The sequence below is a fragment of the Oenanthe melanoleuca genome, chromosome 23, assembly GCF_029582105.1.
Source record: "Oenanthe melanoleuca isolate GR-GAL-2019-014 chromosome 23, OMel1.0, whole genome shotgun sequence".
NCBI lineage: Eukaryota > Metazoa > Chordata > Aves > Passeriformes > Muscicapidae > Oenanthe > Oenanthe melanoleuca.
In genome coordinates this window covers 6219464-6237773 of record NC_079356.1, presented here as the reverse complement: position 1 = coordinate 6237773, position 18310 = coordinate 6219464, and the positions used below count along the sequence as shown (strand labels likewise).

At 47.7% G+C, this 18310-nt stretch overlaps 1 protein-coding gene across 3 annotated transcripts in view; it reads right to left on the bottom strand.

Moving 5' to 3' along the window:
- Positions 1–18310, bottom strand: part of LOC130262137 (regulator of chromosome condensation-like) — a 64475-nt gene that overhangs the window by 30216 nt on the left and 15949 nt on the right. For all 3 annotated transcript variants that reach the window (XM_056508954.1, XM_056508955.1, XM_056508952.1), the window contains exon 2: positions 13288–13334. In XM_056508954.1, coding sequence (XP_056364929.1) covers positions 13288–13303 — 16 coding nt within the window. In that variant the 5' untranslated portion in view covers positions 13304–13334. The remainder of the gene's footprint in view (positions 1–13287; positions 13335–18310) is intronic.

Below are 18310 nucleotides of genomic sequence, written 5' to 3'. Positions count from 1 at the left end.
GGCTGGCAGGGAGCAGAAGAGGGGCAGCATCTCAGCTCTGGAAGCGTTTCATGGAACCATGGAATGGTTTGATTGGGAAGGGACCTCATGTCACCCCCTGCCATGGGCAGGGATACCTTCCCCTATCCCAGGTTATCCAAGCTCTGTCCAGCCTTGCCTGGAACACTTCCAGGGACAGGCAGCCACTGCTGCTCTGGGAAATCCATCCCACCCCCTCACCACTCTCACAGGGAAGAATTTGTCCCCAAAATCCCATCTAAGCCCACTCTCAGTCAGTTTGGAGCCATTTCCCCTTCACTGCAGGCCCCTGTGAACAGTCCCTCCCACCCTTTCCTGCAGGCACTGAAAGGCACAACTGGCTCATCCCCGAGCTCCTCTCCCCAGGCTGGACCAGCCCAGCTCCCCCAGCCCTCTCATCAGCTTGGCTTCACCACAGCTTTTGTTCTCAGCTTTGGAAGAACAAGAAAATGAAAAAATCTTGTATGTGTACATCACAGCTCTGGCTGCCTAGAGAGCAGTGCTCTGACACTGAGTGTAATTAATACCCCATTAACTGATACCCTACTAACGAGGGCAGCATGGTGAGGGAATGGGCAGGAGTCACTCCAAACAAACGAGCACAAGGTGAGCTCTTCCCTTCTCCTCACAGGGAACGAAAAGCCGGCGTGCAAGTGGAAAGTGGGTTATTTATAAGGCAGCTGGCATCACATTGTTTGGGTCCTGCAGACTTTGATGGTCCAGTGAGACAAATGGGAGCGAACTGCTCCTGCTCCACATGACTTCCTTCACACTTCCTGTGACATTTCCAAGAGGGAAACTCCTATTTCCAGAGCATTCCAGTCCCAGCAGTCAGCACCGGGCTCCACCCCAGACCAAGGACAGCAGGGACCCGGTGCCACCACCCAGGTGGCTCAGGGAAGGTGAGCGTGCAGTGTCCCACAGCAGTCCAGATGTTGACTATGCTGGAGCACGGCTGGAGAAGAGATTGCTGTGCCAAGGAGCTGAGTGCCAGCACCTCCAGCCCCACCTTGGGAAGGTGAGGCCATGCGCCTGAAAAGCCCTGCACTCACAGCACGGAATCACTTCATTGTCACAGGCAAGGGGCTTTAAAAATCCTAAATTAAACTGGGCTTTGGGCCCAGAGGAGCCTAAAGCAAAAATACCCCCCAGCCTTGTTTTCCAGGGGAAATGCAACTTCCATTGGAAGTAGGTTTTAGCCAGTACTGAAAAGTCTCACCATCAATGCCTCCTCACCACTCCATGCAATTACAACACAGACCGAGCATTTTCTTGTTTACTACTGAGGGAATGCTGAGGAATGCCATCCTGACAAAATTAAAGATTCAGTCACATCTTGGCTAACTTGACTAACCCTAATTTGATCACTATGGTGATTCATGGCTTTGCCATCTCGAGGCAAGGGAAACTCCAAAGCTGAAGAACAACTTTTTGGAGCACCTTAAAGCAGCATTAAAAGAAAGTCTGGTCAGAAGCCAAAGAAAGCACACATATAGGACACATTCCAGCAGAGCATCAGGCATTAGCAAAGCATCAGCACATTCCCAACAGGGAGGCATTAAGAGACAGGATACCCATCTGCCACTTCCAGCTACGTTATTAGGAATGCATTAAGCAAAAACACCGAGAAGAAAATTACATTAATTATTGCATTGTTTAGAGAAGAAACAGGAATGGCATTTAGCTTAACTCTTGTTTAACCCTCTCCTGCAGCAAAAACTCAAGATACTCAGAGAAAAATGTATAAACTGACATCACCTGAGGCTCTCCAATTCAAAACACAGGGATGAAGAAAACCAAAATACATTCCCCTCCTTCCAAAGCAGTGCCCAGCACAGCTTCCCTGAGCAGCTGCAATCACATCCAGCACTAACAGCCTCACAGGACAAACCTAACTCGTAAGACTTTGCAGCTTTGTGCAGACATTACCCAACATTAACAAGTCCCCCAGCAGAGAAAATACATCTGTGGCACTTATAAAACCAATGGGACAAACTCTGTTAAGCACAACACTGGAAGCTGCAAGTTAACCGCAAGAATATCAGTAAATATGAAGCCTCTAAATTCAGATTAAATTGCAATTAACCCTAGGAGGTAGGACTACATTAACTCTAAGTTAGTCTTCAGTGCATAGGTCAAGGTCCACAGACTCATTATCTCAAATTTCTCTTCCTACCTCTAATCCTTCAAGATGTCCAACTTCAGTTGCAAGCCTCTCTGCCCACACAGTAACTGAAAAGAAAGGCAGCAAGATTCCTCTGTAAAAGTTCTATTTTAAACATTTCACACAAATCTCAGCAAATGCATTTGCTCTTCATACCCAAAGCTGAAACTGCAGCAAAAACACCTTTGCTCTGACAACCCAACAGGCTTGCAGCAGCCACTCCGCACCAATAATCCAAATTATCCTTCAACACCTCCAGCTCCCCAGTCTGAAGTTACATTTTTTCCAAATTACTGCACAAGCCAGGCAGTGCCAGGGCATCCTACCAACCCTCACTCCTGGCTCTGCTCACACAGACTTACAAAAGCGCCTTGGTTTAGTTTTTGGGGAACACCCAATTTCCCCACCGCACCTGCTCTGCTTTAATTATTGACTAGGCAAGGAGCTCCTGATTAAAATGCAAGGCAAGTCTGGCACACAACCTCAGCTTCTGATCATCTCCCGCAGACACAGTTGGACGAGAAACCCAAATTCCCTGCCACAGCTCAGGAATTAAATAAAAAGGGCGGATCAGTTTCACTTGGGGCACTTAAATTTAGCAAGGAAAACACTTTTTGTACCCTTGCAACTGAAAACTCATAAAATTTGAAACTGTAAACCACAGCTTAAGGCTCACACACAGAGAGAAGGTTTAAAAGCTTCCTTTCAATTGTACTGTTTTTACAAGCCATTTCTGCCAGAATAAATCTAACAGGTAATTACAGGTCTGACCTCCTTCTATTGCACAAATATGCCTTTGGAAACAACATGGAGAAATATTTGCCCAATACAAGAAGACAACTCCAAAAGGAACCATTCCAGTTTATCAACTCTGTGATTCATGTTGATACAAGCTCTATTCTCTATTTAAGGAACAAGATAACATAGTAGTGCATCTGCCCAATTTATGTTTCATAGATCTACCACGGGCCACCCTAAACAGACCTCAGGTCACACCCAGGCAAGAGCCATCAGAGAGTGAAGCTCAACTCCAAATATTGACTCTTGCTCACCCACCAAGGCATCTCTGAGCAGCTGAAGAGAACACAATGAGTACAACATTGCTGCTAATGTGAACAAAGCGGTGCTGGGGTTGCGGTGTGTAACATCCCCTTCTTCCCCTTTGGAACTGGGGAGAGAATTATGGAGGCCCCAAGGAGCTGAAAACAAAACAAGAGCACTCCACCTGCCCCCTTAGGCTTATCCTGAAATCCCAACCCCAGAGTTCCTGTTCTCTGCCAGCACCAAGAGAACTTGGGAAAACAAGGTCGTGGCAGCCACAGGCACCAAGGGCCATCAAGGAAGAAGGCACAGAAATCAGACAGGATGATTGAGTCCCAAACCATAGAGCTTGGGCCCCCCAAACCAAACCCTGTTTACGAATCACACTGACTCACCAGCAGGGACAATGCCATGGGAATTGTTGACAGTGTCAAGGTAGTTTCATATAATTAAAGGAAATGTCAAGAGATGAGATAAGACCAACAGTTCTGAAGGCACAGCTAATCCTAACCTTGGAGGAAGCCATTTCTCCCTGAGTTGCTCCCCCTCTTGCAGAAACAACCTTCCACACACTCCCAGATTCCTCAGTTCACCTCATTCCCTTCATGCTGTGTCTGCAGATCACCAGCAGCAGCCTTATCTAGGAGCAGGCAGCACCACACCAAAAGTAAAGATTGTTTGCAAGACTCAAATAATGCTCCCCCTTGGCAGGGCTGGCGTGGGGCTGAGCCTCCACAGGCACTGCTGCTGGCAGGAAGGGGGCTCAGCTCACACAATCCCAGATCCCCCCAGCCTCTGCTCATCAGAGAAGTGCTCCAGAGCTCTTATCTCTGTGCCCTCCCCTGGACCCTCTCCAGCAGCCTCTTGTCTTTCTTACACTGCGAAGACCAGAACCAAATACAATAAATTAAAGCTGTGAGCACAGCCCACCACAGCCCCAGCTCAAACCCTCCCACTGGGACAGCCCAGAGCTCAGCAAGAATGAGCTCCTCAAATATTGACTTGCCCTCCCAAAAAGATTCTGCAGAATTCTATCACAGGACTATTTCAAGTGTGTCTGACGAGTGTGCAGCCAGGCTAATGGGAGCTGCAGTCCCACCTTCACCTGGCTGCAGACAACCCACTCACCAGCAGGAAAGATGCAGGGTGATTCCAGAGCAGCATTCACCCCTTTCCTGCCCAGAGCAGTCTCTGGGAGCCTCACACCTGAGCTAAGCACCCTGAGATACAGGCTAGGATCAAAGAATGCTGCGATGGCAGAGATCACAGCCAAGCAGCTCCACTCCACATCCCCTGGCTCCGTGAGGCTCCTCCCAATGCTCGAAAAGGGAATGCTGCTGATTAGGGAGAAAGATCTTACCAGTAGGAACTCCCCACCTAAATCTGCCTCCTCAAAATGCAGAACATGCCAGACTGAGCAGCATCAAAACTCAGGTTTCAAGGGTTTGCAGCTTGCAGGAAGAATGAGCAAGATCTACAAGTAATTCAAAGAGAAATCACTAAGAAAATCAGTGGAAAAAATCTTGTTTAACTAATTTATCAACGGTCTGTGTGTGGCTCCTGTATCAGACCACATTCCAGGAATGAAAAGTGGCTCCAATAAGAGTATTCTTCAAGAGCAGTTATAGCAAGGATACCTTAGAGCAAGCATGTGACACACAAAAATTATGGTGTATAAACACAAATATTAAATTGTTTCTCTGTGCACTTTGGGTTTGAAATGAGGAATTTTTTCTTGTGCTGAATTCCCAGCTCAAAAAGCTTGTGGAAAGTGATGACTTCTTTGCTGTAAGAATTATCCCCTGAGGTGCCTGGAATTACAGGCTAGTGCCATGCCATCGAAATCTGCCACTTTATCAACAGCAAGGCTGCTGGCCTCTGGGCACTTCAACTGGCCCAAAATCCCAGATGGCCCCTTGGCTAGACCAGCCACCACATCCTCTGGTGCCTTCTCTGAGACAGCCGAGACACTTTGTCATCAGCAACCCTAAAGGCTGTTTCTGCAGTGAATGAGCTCCTTGGATCTTCCAAAGCAATTCTCACCTTCCTCAAGGGAACAGAAAAGAATAAAAATAAAACCTCACCAAAAAAATCTGCTGTTCTTAACAAGATCAGCCCTTAAAAAAAAATTTAAAAAAGCTTGGAAGCTAAAAGCTGACTGATCTTTTAATATCAGAACTTTCCCATATTTATGGAAATTTCTGGTTTGGCATAAAAACATCTGCTCATTTAGTGGGTGTTAGAAGGATCATTTCCACACTCTGGTGATGCTGAAACCAAGAGGCCTGGTTTAGTGCTAAATGAGCAGAGGAAAAATATTTTCCATGACTTTGAAACCCAAATTCTTGTTCTCACTGGGGTGTGGGGCTTAATCTCTTCACTGTACATGGTTGTCTCGAGTCTGTGTTTGTGCTGCTGCTCCAAGCACTGTTGGAGCTTGGCCTGGCAGTGACAACACCAGCACTGCTCCAGCTCATTCAAACCTGCAAGAAAGCAAGGCCAACGAGCCCATCTCTAACGGCCACAGCCAGTGACTGAACACAGCTCCTCTGTCCTCCTTACAGGATCCTTCTGGTTCCTGGCTTTTCCTGACAATGGTTACATTGCAATTTATCCAACTGCTTAAAACCAAGCTCAAGATAATCCCTTTTAAGCACCCCACCAGTTACTTGTGTTTGGAGCAATCACCACAGACTATCATGGATGCAAAATGCAATTTTCAAGCCAGAAAACTAATTACTCTTTACAAATATGACAGCCCAGAATAGTCTCCATCATAGAATAGCATAATCTCACTCAATGGCAGCGCCTTGACGCCAGGAAGACGTGACACAGGGAAGTCTCTTTAAACTTGTCCTTGTTCTTCAGCTCTTTTCCTAAACATCTGTTTAGGGATGGGCTTAAGGGATCCTTGCTGTGGAGGAGTGAATGGCTTCAAGAGGTGACAGGGTGTTCACTGTCAAACTCATTAAAAAAAAAAAATAACCCAGCACTGCTGCAACACACTGCCCCAGACAGCAGCTCCCAGCACTAACTCTCAGAAGCCTGATCAATACTTTATCTTGAAAAGGAACATAAGAAAAAGCTCTGAAGAGGGCAAGGGTGCCAGACTGACTCACATAATCCCATTAGAGTTACCCAGAGCACTCCATTTGCTCAGTATCTGAGAGATAACAGGCTTAGCTTCATGTTCAACATCATTTCAGCCTAATAATTGCAGAATCACTCCTACAACCTTCATGTCACTGATTCAGCAGGGGATCCCCATCACCCCCCCACGAGTCCCAGCCTTGAAAGCCCCTTCATTAGCATCAGCATCTTAAGTTAATTACTCGGAGAGATTTTCCTTTCCTCTCCCAAAGCAAAAATGTAACTTAACCCCTGCAACCCACAACGCTTGGGCAGAACAAACTCCTGCCTTCCCTGCAGGAAGGGACTCTGTTTACTTTCCTAATCACCACTTCAGTTTCCAAGATTTAATGTTAAGCCCAAAGAGCTGGAGGGGAGGAGGGCAGGCTTTTCACCATTTTGGTTGAATTTCAACAAAAAAGATGACAAAGGCTGTTAGAGTCCTCTGGAAGATCAAGGTTCATCCCCAGATCCCTGCCTAACTCTGCCCTGCCAGGGAGAGGGGGTTGATCAGCTCTCTAAGAGCAGAGGCATCCCCAGGAGGAATTTTCCTGCCAAGCCATGCCACCTCACCTTGGAAACTAGTCCCTTGGAGCAACGGGGCTGGGGAAGGAAAGGGAAAGCACACAAAGCAAACAATCCACAGAGCTGCTTCCAGCCATGCAGAGGGACAGAGAACAGGAACTGGGACGTGCTTTTATCGGGGATTTTCTCATGGAGTGCAGAACACCATTAAATTCCACCTTTCCAGTACAGCAGAACACTGTGCTATAGCAGTTAGGCCAGTGCTGTTATGCTGGCACTAAGGCTCACATGGTGACAAACCAGACCCCACTGCACTGCCTACGAAAGGCAATGCCCACAGCCACCGCTTGGCTGCACTAGCACGGTTTGTCTCTTTACCCCCAAAAAGGGGACGGGAAAATCTACAGAAACGCAATTCACAATATTCTAGAATGGTTTGAGTAGAAAGGGACCTTCAAACTCATCTTGTTCCACTCCCTGCAACCGTCCACTATCCCAGTTTGCTCCAAGTCCTGTCCAATCAGCCCTTGAATACCTGCAGGGATGGAGCAGCCAGAGCTTCTGTGGGCACCCTGTGTCAGGGCATCAGCACCTCACGGGAAGGATTCCGTCCCACTGTACTGTGCACTGCATCCCTGCCCTCGGGCAGCGGGAAGCCATTCCCTGCCCCTCTGTCCCTTGTCCCTCTCTCCCCTGTCCCTCTCCCATCTCTCCCTTGTCCCCCTGCCCCTCTCTCTCTCGTGTCCCTCGGTCCCCCTCTCCCATCTCTCCCCTGTCCCCCTTTCCCATCCCTCCTCTGTCCCGTCCCTCTCTCATCTCTCCCCTTCTCCCCGTTTCCCCTCTCCCCGGTCCGGCGCGCCCTCTGGCGGTCACAGCGCAGCTCTGCAGCCCCCGGACACTGCGCGAGGGACCGAACCGGGACCCGTTGAGGGTCCGGGGACAGAACCGGGGCTGGGGAAGGGTCTGGAGCGGCTGAGAAGCCCGGAGAAAAGGAGGCTTGGGTCCCTCCTGACAGGAGGATGCAGCCAGGTGGGGGTCGGGCTGTGCTCACAAGGGACAGGACAGGAGCAAACAGTGCAAAGCTGTGCCCAGAGAAGTTTAGATTGGATACAGGGGAAAATTGTTCATCAAAGGGGTGTCAGTCCCTGGCACAGCTGCCCAGGGCAGTGGCAGAGTCCCCATCCCTGCAGGCTTCAAAAGCCACGTGGATGTGGCACTTGGGGACAAGGGCCAGGGGAGGCCTTGGCAGTGCTGGGGGAGGCTGGATTTGAGGATCTTGGCAGCCTTTTCCAACCTGCAGGACTCTGTGATTCTATGGTAAATTGCACAAAAATGGCAATTGCACAGCAGAGTTACACTAATGTACAAAGGTCGACCTTACACAGCCTTAGACTAGTTCTAGTAGGCACCAGGATCCATGGCAGAGCCTGCATCTGCAAAGCTCAGCTCAGAGCCTGAGCACCCTCAGACTGAACACAACTGTACACGGAATTTAGCAACTCCTATAAATGTTATTCTTCATGTGCCAGGGAATACAAATTTATCATAATCCAGACAGTAAATCCTTTTGAAATCCTAAAATCTCTGCTTCACAAAATGAGACAAACCCAGGCTGGGTTGAAGAACCAAGCAAGTCACAGTTATCCACCCATTCCACACAGCTGGACAGGTCCAACCTGTAAAAAAGCCACCTCCTATCTCTGGTTGCTGTTTTTTCAGGAGACAAAAGACACCTTCAGCAATCTGAGCCAGGGCTCCTTTCCAAGACAAAGGAGAACCAAGCAGATAAAGCAGTGATGTCAGCAGTGACAACATCCAAATGTTCGAACTGGGACTGCACCTCAGGGCCAGCCTGAGGGCCTGGGAGTAGCTTTGTCCAGCCAACAGCTCAGCTAACAAAGGCAGCAAGAGAATGAGAACATTCAGTATTTTGTTTTTAAAAGGCCAGGTTGGCCACTCAGCCTGGACACATTGCTCCTGCGTGAAGAAACAGCAATAGCAAAAATCACATTTATACTAAACCTGCTTGTCTCTGGTTCCAGGCAGGCTCCTTTTCTACTCCCAATCCCAATAAATTCAGCTATTAAAATCCCTGGACAGAATTTACAAGCAGTGTTCCAGGAGCAAGGTGAATTTAAGGTCCAACAAGTTAGAAAAGAAAACTAGAAACTCTGGAAACCTCCTCCCCTGTTCCATGCCCTACTTACTGAGCCAGGGGAACTTCACACTCACCGTTTCACAGCAAGTCACCCTGAATCACCCAGAGGATTGATTGCATGTCCTTATCTCTTCACACAGAAGACGATTGTTCAGTTCTATCATGAAGCATTTCTTGTGCTTGTGCCTCCAAATCAAACATTTCTCACTCAACATCAACCTCTGCTGCTGTCTTGCTCCAACCAGCCTGGAGGCCGGAACATCTCCATCCCAGCACATCCACAGCTCGGCCAGGAAAGCAGAACCAGCAGAATTAACCTCTGCTTTCCCCAGTTAGACAGGGGCACAAACTCCAAGCCCATTCAGCACAACAGCTCCAAAAGTCACTCAAAATAGGGTGTCACAGAATTACGAGGTCAGCAAATAATCTCTGTCAAACATTTGGCTTGTAGCTCAGGAAGGAAAGGCAGAAAGAGTTCAGACACCTCCTCAAGCTGGTCAGGGAGGAATTACTGGGTGTTAATTTTCAGAAATGCCACCCTACCTAGATGGATGGCTGAGCTGAACCACTTGCAAATACAGCAGGCAGAAAAACAGCACCAACATTGAGTGCCCCAAGCACCCTGACAGCACTCACACATTAATTATACGAAGAACTAGAACAAATTTAGGAACAAAAGGCTGCCAGGATAATGTCCCAAAGTATTTTGTTAAACCCTCAAGTGCACTCGACTTATTTACAGTAATGCTTTCAGGTAGGTAAGGAAATGATCTGTGCTGCACCTTGTTTAAAAGTCAAATGCTTTCCACTGAGATCAGCTCCAGCCTCTGGTAACCTGCCTAAAGAACATTAGGAAATTGCCTTTCTACCTGCACACATCAACTGTAATTAAGGATTTGAGCTCAGGCACTTTGGCCACTTTGGTTCTTCTGCTGTATCACACAGAGTTGTGCTCCTGCTGCACAACACTCAGCATCTGAGTGGAATCACAGCTTCTGTGTCTTCCTGGAAGGAAAACCCATCCTTCTGTTCTGGACATTATGAAGAGATTTCCATTACTTAGCAGCAGCTGTTCTTCTCCAGCAGACCTGAGCTGGTGACAGCAAAGATGCCAGCCCTGCAATGCTCTGAGTGCACATCAAACCCAGCACACACTGCACTGACTGCCAGCTCCACCAGCCTGGCTTCAACTGAGACCTCAGAGCCCCTTGCAAGGCCTGAAGGGAATCCAGGAGAGCTGCAGAGGGACTGGGGACAAGGGACAGAGGGACAGGACACAGGGAATGCCTTCACTGCCAGAGGGCAGGGCTGGGTGGGATAGTAAGAAGGAATTGTTCCCTGGCAGGGTGGGCAGCCCTGGCACAGGAGCCCAGAGCAGCTGTGGCTGCCCCTGGATCCCTGCAGTGCCCAAGGCCAGGCTGGACAGGCCATGAAGAACCCTGGTCTAGTGGAAGGTGTGTGCCCATGGCCCTCCCAACCCAAACCATTCAATGATTCTGTAGTGGCTCCTATAATGGTTTGAAATCTCTGAGCACCTGAAGGCATAGCTCTGAATTTTGGGGACAAAGATGGGATTCAGGCAGGCAGCCATGCATCCTGCTGGGGAAAAGCAGCAGAGCTGGTGGGATAAGAACCAAGTATTCATGTTTTCAGCCCTTTCCTCTACTCAGACTATATTTGGAGTCCAAGTCTCCAGAAGCAGCAGATTAAGATCACACTGGTTTCTTTCTGAGGCATATAAACCCAGGAGTCAGCTTAGATGCTAAAACAAATTACTTCTTTGTGTGCACAAAGGTGAAGGACTTCAGAGTAATTCATATTTTTAGGAGGAAAAAAGTTGGGAAAAAAGTAGCACAGCAGGAGATAAAGAGGATGAAAGTCAGCATGGAATAAAGCAGTAGCTGCAGAAGATTCTTAAAGCATCCATAAACTTTGTATTTCAGGAGCTTTCTAAAAAAGCAGGTTTGGGTAACAGCCTGTGTGTGCAAAGGCCATTTCACTAATTTCTTTTAATGTTTCACAGTGGTCCCACAGAGATTTAGACCTTTTAGGGGCTGGAAGGTTCCTATCTGAATACCTGCAGAGGAAGTGTGTAAGCACAGGCAGAAACTGTCAACAGAGAGCAAAGTACAGGAGGTCAAAGAACCCAACAGCAACAAATTTCCATGCAAAGGCATTCTATGCTCCCTCTGAACCTGTCCATTAATGATTGCTCATTACTGGGCAAGTGAACTGCAGGTCTGCTCCCACCTTGGAGTCAGTCCAACAGGGCAGCAGAGCTTTCAAGGAACCATGGGCATAAGGTGAGACATGTCCTGCCAAGCACAAAGCTTCCACTTCAATATTTTGCTTTTTAGATCTCCCAGACATACAGACAGATTAAATACTAGATAGAACACGATCCTTTGGCAAAGAAAAAGCTCCAAACCTAGTCCCAAATTTACTGCAGAGAACTAATGTAAAATCAGAGAATCCCAGAATGGTGTGGGTTGGAAGGGACCTCAGAGCTCATCCAATTCCACCCCATGCCATGGGCAGGGACACCTTCCTCTAGACCAGCCTGCTCCAGGCCCCATCCAAATTGCCCTGAAATACTTCCAGGGATGGGGGTGCCACAGTTTCTCTGGGAAATCCATTCCAGTCCATCACAGGGAAGAATTTCTTCTTAATATTCAACCCAAACCCACTCTCCTTCAATGTAAGGCTACATGTGGGAACTTAACCTACAGTCACTTACTCAGGGCCACGTCCCAAAATTTGCCAGGAGTTTCTGTGTATTCTTCTCTACACTTGACTCAAGGCAGGGCTGTGAGCACATGTAAAGCTGCATACCACGTATGGACAGCTCTGAAACTGCACTGCAGCTGCCTGGAGACCTGCCTTCCACTCGTCCTCAGGGATGAGCACGAATTGAAATCTGAAGACAATAGCAAATTTCATTTTTAATTAGCCAAGGAAGTCAGCCAAGGAAGGCTCCGCCACCCACACATGGCTGGTAAAGCGTGACAGCTCAGAAGGATTCATGCTTCCCTGGGCATTCCCAGGGGCCATTCCAAGCACAGCAGCTCAAACAGGCAGCACTGAGTGCAGTTAACGTCCAACCAGGGAAGGACAGCAATGCATCCAAAGCACCAGGCTGGAAGGGAACAAAGGGCACAGACTTGGACTTGAGCTCAGCTCCATCTTACCTCATCTCCGGGACCAACCCAGTCCTGAGCTTAGCAGCACTTGGAGAATGAGTATCCATAAAAGCAAAGGAATTTTAAGGAAATTGTAACAAAAGATCCATCTGTTTATTCTGTCTTTAACACAGGACTCTTGCAAGACCCAACCAAGCCACTGGGCTCCAACACACCAGCTCTGTATGAAACCAAAAACTGGCCTTCACCTGCCTCAGCAAGAACACTGCCCTGCTGACAAGGACAACCATTCCCAAAGTTTCCAGGATAGCACCCCCTGACTGCACAGAATAACCTAGAAATATTATTTACAGGTGAGAATCACCAACTGCAGTATCACAGTCCAGAAGACGTGAGGTCAATATGCTGCATAGATAATGGTTTCATGCAAATCTCATGTCAATGGCAGGGAAAAAAATGGGCATTTAACTCCTTTCTTGTAGCCATTTTAGGCAAACAGATGGAAGACTTCTTCAAGGCAATCTCTAAGCCAAAAATCTGTGAGTTTTAGTTACAACCATATCCTTGCATCAGTTAAACCTACCAGCAATGGATTTTCTTGCTTCAGGGCAAGCACTACATACTGCCTAAAGCATGAGATTTACATTTTAATTTTAAAAAAATTAATTTAAAAAATCCTGTATCTTCTGCAACATAGAGCAGCCTAAAGGAATAAATACAGAATAACAGGAACAACCAGGAGCTGATCCTGCTTTATGCCTTGCCACGTGCCTTGTTGAAACCAGCTCATTGCTTCTGACCTCTTCCTTATTAAGAAAGGGGATGTTACTTGTTTTCAAGAACTCGGGATCGCCAAGAGACCAGCATTCCAGGTTTCTCAGATGGGAGAGTCTGAAAAAGATCTTCCTTATGTACAGAGCTTCAGTCAGATCTGGTCCACACCACAGTACAAGTGCAGCTGATGCATCTGCCAAACTACATCATTTTCTAATCACCATCTACACTTGAAATGAAGACACCAAGTTTAAAGTAATCAGGTTCTTTATGATGCTTAACCAAGCAGGACAGGTCAGGTCCATCAGCTGTGGCAAGATACCCAAGGCTGTACTCACCAGCATTCTCTTCCATCCCTCTTGTACTCTGGTGTCTGGAGAAACTCCTGCAAAAAGAGGAAACAAAGTCAACACACCAATTAAAACTCCAAGTGTGAGCAAAGCTCAGATTTGGTTTTATTTCTCTATCAGCTCTGCTCAGCCTACACAAAACCAGCATGGAGGAAACCTAGAGCAGAAATCCTGCCCCAAACTAGGAAGAGTGTGACACTGTCACCTCTCTTTGAAGACATCAGAAGTTTCTAATCACACATGTGCCGTGATGGAAAGAAAAGAGAAACTAAATTAAGGTGCCATAATTACAAAGCAGCAATATTAGTTCCCAGGGAAAGCACTCCACATCTGCCTCTTCAGGAAGGGATATGCCTGCTGTAAAAGGGAACAGCCTGCTGCTTATCTAAAAAAGGCAGCACAGCACAGGAAGCATTTCAGATGTCACACAGCATCAAGGCACTTCTGAACATACTGAAGGGAGAAAAAGACCAAAAAAAAAAAGGAACCAGGATTTTAGTAAAAAAGCCAGTTTTTCTCTGGAGAAAGTTCTGAAATGAGGTGCCAGGGGAACTAAGTTTGGGGAAATTATGTGTCTTGATTTTGACAAATTCCACAGTGCAGTAAATACAGGCTCAGTATTTTAGAAAATGGGAGGTTCTGTCCTCAAAATCTTGCAGTTCAAACTCAGACAACCTCAGCTGGACATGCCAGAAGGAACAGCATGGGGTGATGGGGAAGAACTACAAAATAAGGTTATTTCCAGTGCCAAGGAGTCCAAGCCAGCCTTTATCTACAGCCCACTTCAGCCTAACCTTTTTCCCATGAAGCCCAGGCTAACTCACCACCTTTGCTCCAGCAGCAAAGCACAGTTTGGTGGCTTTAGTTTAACATCAGATCAGCTTGTCATCCCCGTGGGACAGCCTGCTGATTGTGCAGCATGTGCTCAGCTTGTTCAGGAGCACTGGAGCACCCCAAGGCTGCAGTGTCAGCAGAGACAACCACAGCACAGCACCCACGCAAGCTCTGCCAAGGGGCTTTTCACTGCTTTGCTCAGCTGTGTGGGGGAAATGCTTCTCTGGATCACACAACCACGCTGCAGGCACTTCCTTCTGATGCAGCGCAAAATCCACTGCAGTGATGTTCTTGGAATGGGGGGGGAACGCCTCAACAGAGCCATTAAACCCTCAAAACGTAACTGGGGATCACAGCTTTAAACAGCTTAGAGAAGAGAACAAGTATCTGCCCAGGCTTCTGGGCAGTAAATGAGTGGATCAGGAACATCAGAAGGTTTGGATTTCAGAGGCAGACAGCCACAAGTCACTTAGGAAACACTCTCAGAGTCCCTGCAGCCTGCCCCACTAACACTGCTAAAACACAGCTTTCACATGCATCTGGATGCATTGTTTGGTGCATCCATGTGCTGCATCAAGGGCACCACTTGCAAGAACCAGAATGAATGAACTACAGACTCATTTAAGCTGGAAAAGATGATTGAGTCCAATCATTAACCCAGCACTGCCAAGACCAGCACTAACCCATGTCCCCAAGTGCCACATCCATATGTTTTTGAACACTTCCAGGAATGGTGACTCCAGCACTGCTCTGAGCAACCTGTTTCACGGCTTTTGGTGAAGAAATTTTCCCTGATATCCAACCTAAAACTCCCTGGCACCACTTGAGGCTGTTTCCTCTTGTCCTGCCCCTTGCTCCCAGGAGCAGAGCCTGGCCCCTTACCTAGCCCAGTCTCCTGACAGGGAATGCTCCCCACTGAAAGCAGAAGAGCCCCCATCCCTGCCTGTCCTTTCAAGCAAGCTCTTCTGGGAAAGGAAAGGAGAAAGGAAACTGAAACTGCCACCTCAAAGTCTCCTTGAATCTCAGCACAAATGACAGCAGTGCTCCCACTTCCCCAGAGGCACCAGGGAGCTGGGTTAAATTTGCCTTTCAAGGGTGTTCCTGCACAGGCTGTGCTGAGCTCTGCACTCTGAGGGGCACATTTGTGCCTGGAATACCAATCCTGGCAGTGCGGGGCACTCCAGTGCACAGCAGGGACATCTGTCCCTGCCTGACACACTGCTGGAAGCACCTCACTCTGTGCTGGGAGCATCTGCCTGAGCAGAACACCGAATCCACAATGTCTGGTTATTAACAGAGCAAGCACAAAAGGCACACTGCAGGGAAAAACTGATGCCAGGGTAGAGGAAGAAGGAGCAAAGTCCACACTCCTGCAGCATTGCCAGAGGCTGCCAAAGCAGGAGCACAGCTCTGCCTGCACTAAGGAACAGCAATTCACTCCGTGTTCCTGCAGTGAGGAACAGAATTCTCACCAAAGACATGGATTATGCAGCGCAGATCCTGCTGCCAGCATTAACCACCACCAGCTCATTGGGAAGATGTATTCTGGAATCATATTTGAGATAACCCACTCCACAGAACAGAAATTTGCTTTTATCCCCTGTCACAGGTTTCCCAGATACCTGCTTCTGAGAAAACTTGGATTTTTCATTTCCTCTAGCAGGACATGCCCCAGCTCCTATGAACACCCATGTCAGGAGGGTTCCCACATTCCCTGAGAGCTGGGTGCAATTCCTGCCTCCCCAGGGCCCTGGTGCTGGCCCAGCTCAGCAGCTTCCAGCATTCAGGACTCTCCCTGCCCCTTGCTCCTCTGGCCACCGCAGCAGCAGAACCTCCCTCTTTGTCTGCCTCCACACTTCAAACACTTCACAGCTTTCTCCCACTCTAAGAATATATTCCTGTTCCATTGACCTGGCTCTGAACTCCCCGCAGTAAGGTGATGGCTTTTTTCCAGCCAGGCAGCTAATCCGCACACAATAGAAAACTGTTTGGAGTGTTTTCAACCCTATTTCTTCAGTCTTAACACATTCCCTGCTGCACAGGGAGTTTTGTCTTTTCCCAGCTCTGCCAGATCCTGCCACAGCAACAAAACCCAATTCCAGACTCCAGACCTCCTGCCACGGCCATTCCTCACACCAGCACCGATCCAGCTGCTCTTGGAGCACCCAGAGCTGACCCAGTTGCAGCCCAGAGGGAAGAACAGAACCTGGACAGCCCCAGCTCAAACCACCATGAAGCTGCACCCCAAGGTGCCGCTGTTTGTTCCAGCCTTGGGCAATCAAATCCATGAGCTTTCCTGAACACCCCTTTACACCTTCGCCCTTTCCTCATTTCATTGTCTCATTTTCATTCCTCACCCAGACCTCTGGAACATTAAGCATTCAGCTTCCTTCAGAATGAAGCTCATTAGCTGGACCCTTCTGTCCTCACTGCTCACCTCCGGTAACATGAACAGCTTCCTTCAAAAGACTACAGCATACTTCCAAAAGTCCAGCTGAAACCTAAGCCAATGTTGGTTGTTTCTCCCAAGTAGACTAGAAAACTGACAACTCTTCCAAGCAGAAGTGGCACATTACTTCTCCCAGTGGATGCCAACAGGCTTGTCTTAGGCATGGAAAGGCAGTTTCCATGCTGGCTCAGCTCTAAATCACCATTCCAGAGAGGGACATGACAGCAGCTGGGCAGTTACTACAGGGCTTTTACTGTAATGAGACACAAAACCCAAGGCTGTCTTGGGGAGAAAAGAAAAAAAAAAAAAAAAAAAAAGCATATGTGGGGGAGAGAAAGGATGCTCTTATAACGGTTTGGAGCTATATCCACCAGTTGGAGGGAAAGGGAAGAGTTAACACACACCCATAGCTTGAGGAACATGGTCCTGCATTAATACAGACCATGACCCATGAAATTAAAACAAGCTCACCTGACAACTCCCAGATGATTATTTATTTTGACCTAATATGATGCTAGGAACAGCCAATAAACAAATATTAGATTATCACTCATTATGCCACTTCAGCCCTTTGCTTTACACTACCTAAAAAATGCCACTAACTGCAGCAGCACCCAGAAGGCTCCCACTGGGGCAGGTGACAAGAGCCCAGCTGAGGGTTGATGCTGCCCACAAGAGCCCACCATCAAAACAAGAAAAAGCAGACACCAGGAGTAAGGCCAGCTGGGAGATGAAGCCAGGCACGGAGCAGCCTCCTCTTCACCCCACAGAGAACATCCTGAGTCTTCCTCCCTAATCTGCCAAACCACTCCAGTTGATCTAAGCCACCAGAACTGTCCCCAGCAAATATTTCTCAAAGGCCAGACTTACAAACCCTCCCCAGCTAGCCCAGGATCTGGCTGCCCATTCCTTTTTATAAATGCAATTTCAAAAACAAAATCAACATTTTACTCTCTCACCATTAATTACTCCTTCCCGAAAGGCAGATGAGCGGATTTTTGCAAAGCTGAGATAACTCCACCTAATGCCATGGGTCTGCTGGCCATGAAGCTCCACCAGGTCCTCAGGGGGAGGGCTAAAGAAACTCATTTTATCTGTCAGCAGTGAGATTAAGAGCATGGTAAATAATATTAAAATTCTCCTCTACAAAGCAGAATACCTCAACAGCACCAAACTGTGCTCCCAAGGGACAGATTACAGCATGGGTGCACAACTGGAGTTTAAGTGTTACAAGGGAAATTCTTAAAAAGCCTAAATAGATCGACCATGCCAAAGGGGAAGAGATGAACAAGCCCCTTCTCAAGTCAGTAGGTGCCAAAAAGCTCATATATTTTTCTGACTCTGTCTAAAAACAAACCAGCTCCACCAAAAGTCTTGGTTTGCTCATGTCCTTCAGTTATATGGTTTGAACATAATTTGTTTGTTTCTGCAAATTGCTGGAACTACAAGTGCTGGTTTCAAAATCCCCTGAGCAGCCTCAGCTGACCCAGTTAGCTCTAATCACACACTGAGCAGTGGAGGGGTCAGTTGGAGGGAAATCAGAATATTCCTCCTCAGTAAAACCACACAGATTAAATCCAGTTCTGCAGCCTAATCTAGCAACGTATCAATTAATGGGATGCCCCACTAATTAACAGCCCAGCAGTTTTCCTCTCTTTCCAAGGACCCCAACACTAAAAGCATTTTTGCACTTGTTGGGAAGCAATGGCTTTGAGCAGGAGCACAGCA